Source organism: Rhagoletis zephyria, unplaced genomic scaffold, assembly GCF_001687245.7.
Source record: "Rhagoletis zephyria isolate East Lansing unplaced genomic scaffold, Rhagoletis_zephyria_1.1 Rzeph_scaffold_04989, whole genome shotgun sequence".
NCBI classification, from domain to species: Eukaryota; Metazoa; Arthropoda; class Insecta; order Diptera; family Tephritidae; genus Rhagoletis; species Rhagoletis zephyria.
This window is the reverse complement of record NW_016162072.1, coordinates 1-9,549: the sequence shown is the minus strand read 5'-3', so window position 1 is coordinate 9,549 and position 9,549 is coordinate 1. Positions and strand designations below refer to the sequence as shown.

The window sequence follows — 9,549 nt, the reverse complement described above, 5'->3', positions numbered from 1 at the left end:
TATCATTAGAGAGTTTATATAACAGCTCCCATAAAACTGATTGTTCGGATATGAAGTTTTACCTTAAAACTCCGTCATTGAAGGCCGTTTTCTAGACTGCCTCTTAAAGTTAACGGTTAACGGGTGCTTTGACTCCTGGTCAAATTTGGATTTGTTTAACGAGAAGTTAAATTTTAACCGGCGAAAGAAAAAAAGAGAAATTTCGTGATTAATCATACAATGTCTACCTAGAAAATCGTCAAGATCGGTGCTCTACCATACAACTAATTAATATCCATCCACATAGTTAATTAATATCCATCCACATAGTTAAGATCAACAAATTTTTTCCAATATTTGCTTATCATAAATAATAAGTTCACAGTGTAAATCAATTGGTAAGGTGGAAAAAAACGCGTATTCGCAAATATGTAAATTTTCTTGCGGATTCTTTTAAAATGAATACCCATCCAGTAAAAAACATATCTTCAGGAAGATTTTTGTTCAAGGCGACAACACCTAGAAAAGGACGGGGCAATTTTAGGACCGAAGTTAAAAAAAAAATGAATGATTTTACTGTGGATTCCGGCAGAATATCTTTTCACTAACAACTTTTGATCCGCAAATTTTTGTTTTTTAACAGAAGAAAGTCTCATTTTGAAGTTATAGTAAATGCGTATTTAAACTATTTTTTTGGGTTTTTGGGTTGCGATGCCAGTTAAAGTAATTTGATCTACAAATATTTTTAAAATAAAAGCATTTTTAGGGGTCGGTAACTTGTTCCGACAGACCTTTTTTTTTTGTATGAAAATTTTTTTACTGCGCTCCACGTCGCTCGCAGTGTTTGTTATCGTTTCTTAGACAATGCAGCTTTTAAAACCTAGTCTTAATATGTTTTCAAAACTAGCACCTAATCCAAAATCGGTTGCGTTTCTGAGACCTGCAAATGGTTTGAAAAAGTGCGGTTTTTAAATTTTTACGGTTTTTGAGCTGCACATCCATTAAATCTGAACGATATCTCCAAATTGATTATTTATCTTAAAGATATGAAATCTTCAATTTCATTCTTTATGAGTACTAATTTGATTTTTTTTTGCATTTACATTAAAAGTAGAGCTATTTTTTTATATACATACATTCATACTAGAGATGTTGCGAATGTGGAATTTTAGACATCCGCGGATGCGAATGCGGAAAACTGTGATAAATCAGTAACTACTGAAACTAATTGACACAACATATATTATTGCAATAAACACTGAGCAAAAAATTAGATTATTATATATTTTTGGAAAAAGGGCGTGACGCCGCCCACTTTTGACGATATTTATTACCTGCACCGGGTATATAAAATTCGATTTCGCCCAAACTTATACTCTTTTACTTGTTAATCTGAATCGGATTTTGGCACTTTACATATACATATCTAAAGTTGTGCGCTATCAGTGTAAAAGTATAGATTTGCCCATTTAGTTGAATCTGGTAAATAAAAACACAAATTTGTTCTACACATATCCAGCTGAGATCAGCTTCAGCTACGCAGACGCGGGTTATAGTCTTCATTCATGCACTCCGTGTTCGATTTACTACTTTTCAAGGTACATATGTATGTACATACATACATACACGCATAAATTGTGGGCTGAAGTAACTACCCTGCAGAGAAAAATACTAAATCATACTATCACTTTTGTTTGTAGCTCATTTACAAAGTTTTTATTTTTTCATTTAGCAGCCGATATCTTTAACACAAAGATATGCTACGAATTGTAAATTGTTAGGCCATGTAGTAGCAGCTATGAAACGACAAACTAGTCAGCCTCTGCATCAGCTTAAATCAGTTGAGGGGGCAAAACCATTTTAATTTTTCTTTGTGGCATTGATACCTCGAAATTTAAAATTTTCTGCATTAGTTTATATTTATGCACCTGTTAAAGAACTAGTCAGACTTTGCATCAAGGTATAACAGCTAATCTACTAGAAGGTATATTGACTACAGGGTATGTATATATGTATGTATGATGNTGTGTGTGTGTGTGTGTGTGTGTGTGTGTGTGTGTGTGTGTGTGTGTGTGTGTGTGTGTGTGTGTGTGTGTGTGTGTGTGTTTGTGTGTAGCACGAAATATCACTGCTCCTGCTATTGTGCCAAGCACGTCAAACAGCCTGTTTTCTCCTCTAGCCATTTGCTTTGTCTGCGCACGTACGACACGTTCCCATCACTTTGTGGACTGATCATTTGTGGAATAACTCAGTGATTGTACGGCGATTATGAGGCAAAGCCTAAAAATATGATGGCTGAAGGGAATAAATGTACTGAAAAGAAAAGAGCAGCGCCTGCGCACGCCGGGATATGCGGTGTTGTGCGTTTTAACTGCACTGACTTTGTGACGTACGACGATGGGAGCAGCCATAAAGTTAACCGAAAAAAATATAACTACCAATTTATAGCTGGACGCATATATGTACATACACATTTGCACAAATGCATAGGAATATATAAAAACTTCATACATATGTATGTTTGTAGAAATGTATGTTGAAAGTATGTGCCTACAAAAGTAGTATTAACGCTTTTGGCTCTGCCGAACTTTTATTAATTGCCGTTTCTGTTGGCTTGGAAACTTCGAAGCAGCGAACAGACAGTTTGACGGTGAACTAAAGGCAGTGCATTTATTGTTATCACAAAAAGGGCTAAAAGGGTAGGCTTTATTATTCCCACAGCAATCCACGTGTAAGGTAGTTAATGCTCTGAAAAAAAAAAGTATTAAAATGAAATCTTAAAAAGAAACCATAAAGAACAAAGGTGAATGCCGCCGCTGAGCCAGTTAGAGAAATGGTTTTCAAATTGTTGTTCATAATGATTGCCTCAGTCGCGCTCGGAATTACAATTAGAATTCCCATTTGTAGACATGAAATTCTGATTTGAAGATTTTCTTTTAATGGCTGTTATTTTTCATTTTCATCTACTTGGCCGTTGGCTGTGTGTGTTGTGCGCTCGTTGTGGTTTTAATTCGTTAAATTTTCACAGCCACTACACCTGTTAAATGTAAAGTGAATCGACTACTTTATTTGCTTAATAAATAAATCTTATGCTATACGTTTGCGTAATTGTGTGAAGCAATTAATTTATTTCTTTTTTTTCTTTCAGCTCTCAATCAAATGAACGTCAATTTCTTAAAGATTTCATTAGTGGCGCACCGGGTTCATCTGGCGCTCGTTTGGCTGCTTGGCTACAACCGGAATCACGCCTCGATCCGAATAAGTAAGTCATTCACTTTTTTATTTGCTTTATTTTAACTAGTCCTTTCTTTTAATAATTTCCCCGTCACGTTTCCAATCAGATGCGAATTGAACACAATAACCGAACCTTTGCGTTATGGCTGGCCAACTCAGATTACTGTGACTATACGCGATCAATATGGTGATGCTGTGCTGGTGCCCGAATTAAAGGTTAGTGTCCTGTTAAGTTGCTTTGTTTTTGTTTTTTTTTGGTAAATGGTGTTTCCGATACGCCGAAATGTTTTGTCTCCAAACCACGCTTGATAAGGTATGAAGGAAAGTCGTTCCAAAAACAGAAAAACATTCCTTTGAGGGAAAGAACCTTTTTCTAATACTTTAAGTGTTCTGGAGCCTAATTTTTCTCGAAATGTTTGGAACAGGCACGTGAACCGGGTTTGAACCGGATTGGCCGTTTTTACTACTAATTAACTGAACTATTCATCGAACCTAAATTTCCACAAATGAGAACCGAACCACTTTTTATATAAGTTTAATGTTCGGTTGAACAAATTTTTGATATAAAATGTATGCCTACTTTTTTTGTGTCTTTTGTTCAATATGGTAATACCATGTTTTTTTGCTGTCTGACATTAACAGTTGGAAACGCTGCAGCGCGATCAACCGAACTGGCAAAATTTGTCATCCGTTTCACGTCCAAGCTGTCGAACGGCGCCAAAAGCACTTTAGTTAAAAATTTTTTTAATAAATTTTCGAGAGAGGGATAACTTGAAGTTTTTGGGTTTTATGGGCCTTTTCCAGTCAAAATGAATACCCCTTTCATTAGTTTAATTCAGGTATTCGGTTCAGTGGTTCGAACCAATCAGAAAAAGCTTGTACCGGTTCAAGAACCGATTCATGAGTATTTCTGAACCGCGGTTCGGTTCGGTTCGGTTCAAATGCTTAATGTTTTTAATGCTACAGGATACAAATATTACAAAAATATGGTAAATCTACGTATATAAAAATAAAAGGCCTTGTTATTGAGATTTGAGATCAAATTCAAATATCCATAAAAAATAAAAAGGAAAAAGTGGTGAAAAATAAAAGTTTGGCATTTTTTTTAATTTAATGTTTATTGTTTTAAGTTTAGTGCACCTTCTAAAAAACCGAATAGATCCAAGTTTAAAAATTTGTGCGGAAATTATGAAAATTCTTCAAAGTTTCATCTAATTTGAAAACTTTTTAATAAGAATTTCTAGAAAAAATTTTAAGTTTTAAATTGATTTTCGGCAATGTTTCTTGGAGGATTTTCTTCCATACATATATGTTTAACAAATTGTTTGTATGAAGAAAATGAGTAATACACTCAAAAAAATAAAAAATTATTCAAAATTAACGCGATCAATGTGAAATTAAGATTTCCCATATTGTTTAGCATGAGTCTGTGAGATCCGTTTTCAACTTGGATTCAGTACGTATGATCATTGTGGTATAGCGCCATCCTTCTGTGCGATCCCGTACCTGATCTTCGTAAGGTATTTTGGAGCTATAATAGAGGCTTGTGGTTGGCGTAAGTGTGCGGAGGTGCTAGATGATTTCGGGCAGGTTTACAGTGACGGTTCGAAAATGGACGCAGGAGTATGGGCTATGGTTTACTGCTCTGAACCGGAAATTTACAGATCCTTAAAGCTGCCAGACTTTGAAGATAAAATTTAGGCAAGAAGAAAAGCGGCAGATATTTTGCAGCGAATAAACATTTATGTTGACTAGTCAGGCACCCTTTAAGGCTTTGCTTTCATATACTACCTACTCGAAGATAAATTGCTTCATAAATTGTTTGATAAATAGTTCGAAGGCAATAGGAAGGAAACAAAGGCAATAAGAAGGACATAAGATGCTGAATATAACGAAAGAACCGACGAGCTAGCCAAAAAGGCAGTGCTACTAGATGCCTATCTAGCGAAGGCATACCAATTATCTACAGAAAATCAAACGGCCATGATCTTACCTTGTAACGCCAGAAAGACAGGATGTAGAAACTTACAAAGTGCTACAATGTTGCTAAGCCTATGGACAGACAGATTTTTACTACCAAAAATAATAGCAGACTCAAGACTCAAACTAGATTTAGCGGTAGACCAAAAGTCTACTACTATCTGGAAGGAACTGTGAATAACTTAATTTGCGGGCGTGTACACCTTTCAGCAATCAACTGAAGTGAAGTCTAGCCTGCAAAGGGGAATCGACAAAGTATCGATTGAAATTTACTAAAGGGACGACAAAGAGTTTAAACTCTCGCAAAACATGCGACCTAACTGAACCTGTTCAGCCCAAAGGCTTTCCATGCATTGTTCAAAGATGTACATTCGAATTTCTAAGAATTTGCAGCCTAGCGGCGAAGGAAACAGGTAATATTTTAAGGTTTAAAACTCCTCCCATAGGGATATCTGAATGACTGCCTAACTTAAGCGTCGAGTTAAAATATCAAGATTCGGCTTTCTGAAAAAAAAAATTACTAATCAGAATGTTTTGTGTTCGCAGCATACTCGATCTAGCTTGACGCATCCTTCAGACAAGTCGTTTGGAGTTTTTTTTGCAAACACCCTGGTCTTCCCTCTCACTGAGTTATTGAATTGCTTTAGTTTTGAAAATTTATCTACGGCATAAATACCAAACCGAAACTTTATTGGGGGCAATCAAAGGAGATTGCAGCATATTCGTTAATTAATTTTTACAGTTTATAGCTCCAGTGCAACATACGATTTTATTTTTCATTTATCGTCTTCAACGTTTTCCAAAGATTGTACCTACGTACTGACATAGGTACATATGTATGTATCTATGTATTTAAGGATTTTTCCATTTCTTCAATATCTGTTTTATCGTATGCATTTAAATACATAAATATGTACCAACAGGTCGAAATCAAAGCAATACCGACTGGCGCTTCTGGCAACGGCAACATCAAAATGAGACGCGGCTCATGTACGGACAACACTTCGTATGGTGGTGTTCCACCGCCACCGCGCCTAAACTACGAACCAACAATTAAAGAGAAAATGTGCTTTAAAGCCATTACATTCATGAAACCTTACGGCAATTATTCGTTTGAAGAATTACGCTTCAGCAGCCCCATACAGACGCGCGTCACTGAGACGCTGTATGCCCAAGACATGGAAGATGGCACATTTAGCGTACACTGGACGCCTAACTCGGTTGGCAGCTATTGTCTTACCGTCACCATTGATGGTATTCTGCTGGAAGAAGTATATCGGGTGGAGGTGAAGGAAGGCGGTTTGCCGCCACCTTCGCATAATCAAGCGCTGAAGAAACCGCAACCACCAAATAAGTTGCGGAAATTTTTCACTAAGAATACGGCTGGCTTGCGAATACGCTCACATCCCACATTGCAGTCCGAACAAGTGGGCATTATCAAGTTGAATGGCGTCATTTCGTTCATCGATGAGATTGAGAACGATGATGGTGTATGGTTGCGGCTTTCAACCGAGTCGATACGTCAACATTGCACTATGGGCTGGTATCCGACTGAAGCATGGTGTTTGCAATATAATCAGCACTTTGGCAGGACATTGCTGCATCCAGTCTCTGAGGCGAGTTCGAATAGTGCGGGAGCAAATGCGGCGGCAACTACTACTACAGCCCCTACCACTACTGGCACAGATGTGTCGGTAGGTGTTGGTACTTCCACCGCAATGCAGGTTGGTGGCAGCGGGGGCGGAAAGTCGCTGTCTAAGCCGCGCACCAAAGTTTTGCTAGACAATGCTGAGTCGCCCGTTTCGCCGGTACCAATCGAATCACCATCAAAGTCGAAATCCACGTCACCCTGCAAGAAGATCTTCGACTTCTCACATGGCCGCTTTACGCCACCGAAGTCTTCGGATATTTCACACGCCTCAACAAATCCATTTCTGTTTCCGAGTGTTGAAAAATCTGAATCGGAGGACAGTGAAATACAAAAAGTGTTTGATATGCAATCTTCGACACAGACGAGCACCACCTCATCGTCGTCCCAACAGCAGCAGCAGCAACAAGCACAACAACAGCAAGCCGATCTCTTGTCTTTACACTCATTACAAAACACAAGTCCGTCACAGATCGGGTCGGCCATTGCCGGTGTTGTTGGCGGTGGCGCCATTAAACTGCAAGCGTTACAAAAATGGTTTAAAGGTGATGCGTTGGAGGGCGCAGGCTCTGGGGCTGCTGGTGGCGGACCACCCTCACCAGCTAAAGAACATCAGCGCAAACGTTCAGATGCCGCAGAAGGCTTGTCATCGGTATCGGTGCGGGAGCTAGTGCGTGTAATGGGCGGACAGCAGGATACGCGTTGTAATGGTAATACTACGCATGCGCCACAAAGTTCTAGTCCTGTTCAAATACCAGCCGCTAGCGGTAAGGGTTCAACAGATTCGATAAGCGTAAGCATAAAATCTACGGAGGCATCAGAAACTTCGGGTCTATTCAGTTCGCTTACGCAAGATTCAAGTCACTCACAGAAGAACACGAAAGAGGAAGAAGCTTTGCAGCCAGAAAATTCTACACCTACTTTTGATATATCTACGATTCGGGTCACCAGCTTCACGCCATCGCAAACAGCAGCTTTACTTTCCACACCAAAGCATTCGCCTCGAAAATTAGTGACCAGTTTACGTCGCAATACATCACCTTCCAATCGCACTGTTGAGGCTACTGCAGCGCATAAGGAACCAGATTTGGCGCAACTTGAAGATGATATGAGCATGTTGCAGATTACCACGACTACCAATGGTGGTGGCGTGACCACGCAGGATCAGATCTTATTTGGTGAAATGAAGACAGCCAGCACAACCGCAAGTACGGACGACTCGAGCCCGCCCGTCTGGCCACCACCGTTAAATCAGAATAACGCTTCACTTAATGCAGCGACTTCCGCATCCAAACCGTCGCCCAATAAGCGCAGTGCCATTGGGCCCATCAAGCGTGCCATGCCACCATCGTTGGCCGAAAGCATACGCGCGGTATTTGCTGCTTTCCTCTGGCATGAAGGACTCGTACACGACGCTATGGCTTGCGCTAGCTTCTTGAAATTCCATCCAACACTACCCAAAGAGGGCGCAACAGTTGTGACCAGGCGCGATTCGAAGGACAGTCGTCTGCAGTTGTCACGCGAGCAAAAAGCACAACAGCGCCATTCTGTGGAGGTGGCTAATGCGGGTACGTACTTGAACATCAGACCATCCACGCTGGAGACACTTACGAAGAGTGGAAATTCGTCGGTGAACAACCGAAAGCATCGGAAAAATTTAGCAGCCGCCTCCGGTGCTGGTAGTGGCGGCGAGGAATTAGAGAGTGGTGAGAAGCAGAAGTTGCACACGCTGTCCGAAGTGGTGACTGTGCTGCCGCCTGCGCTGCGTTGTCTCGTCTACCTATGGGAGCAGGTGTGCACCAACTGCGTGCAAGTGATGCAATCGAATATAGTGGAGCGCGAGAAGGCAAGCGGTGGCACACCGACACGGGAGCCGAGCGCCGAAGCCAAGGAAAAGCAAGAGTCGAACGATAGAGACATGGTGAAGAAATCGCGACGTAAGAAAAAGGACGATGGTTCATGGTGTGAGGTGTGTGAAGTATTTTTGCCGATACCCGTGACGTACCACATGCGTATCGTACATCCGGGTTGTGGCAAATCCGCAAAGGGCAAAGGTTACAATTCGGTGGGGATTTTCTGCGAAGGCTGGGCCGGCAATTGTGGGGAAGGTGGTAAAGGTGCATCCAGCTGGTTTCTGATGTGCGACGAATGCAGAGAGAAATATATAGCAGCGAATAAGAATGTAGACAACGTAAATAGCGTACCGGGAGTGACACTTACGGGTGAGAAAAGTTCAGAATTTGTGTTTGGTATAATATTTTCGAATTGCCTTTTTCTTTTCTTCTCAGCGAATGAAATGAATTTATTTGGCGTAAAAACTACTACACTCATCGCGAATTCCGAAATTTATACAACCATGCGTGAGAATGCCACTTTCTTGTTGGAGCTCTCTTCAAGCGCATCCACTTTGAATGCCACAGGCAACAGTGCTGCTGCTGGCATGAATTCACTAAATTTGGGCGCATCCAATAAACGGTCGCCGCAACAAATGCCCGTTGTGATTGAACACCAACACTTCAATATGACCGATTTAAATAAGCCGAGCACTAGTCGTGGCGATTCGGCGCGGAATAGTCGTATTGGTTTGCGTATGAGTGGGAAATTCGGCAGTAAGTATTGGGCTGTAAATTCCGCAGGGAGCTGTGGACTAGACTTCCATATTTACATGTTGTCTATTTTTTATATTTTCATTTCATAGGTTCCACACC

At 40.5% G+C, this 9,549-nt stretch overlaps 1 protein-coding gene across 1 annotated transcript; it reads left to right on the top strand.

Annotated features, from left to right (window-relative positions):
* Positions 1-331: 331 nt before the first annotated feature.
* LOC108371440 (E3 ubiquitin-protein ligase highwire-like) lies at positions 332-9,464 on the top strand (the record flags this gene model as incomplete). The annotated part of the gene is made up of 5 exons (XM_017627004.1): positions 332-377; positions 3,128-3,241; positions 3,321-3,429; positions 6,117-9,063; positions 9,130-9,464. Coding segments are annotated over exons 4-5 (3,231 nt in total), but the record flags the coding sequence as incomplete, so codon positions are not given.
* Positions 9,465-9,549: the final 85 nt, after the last annotated feature.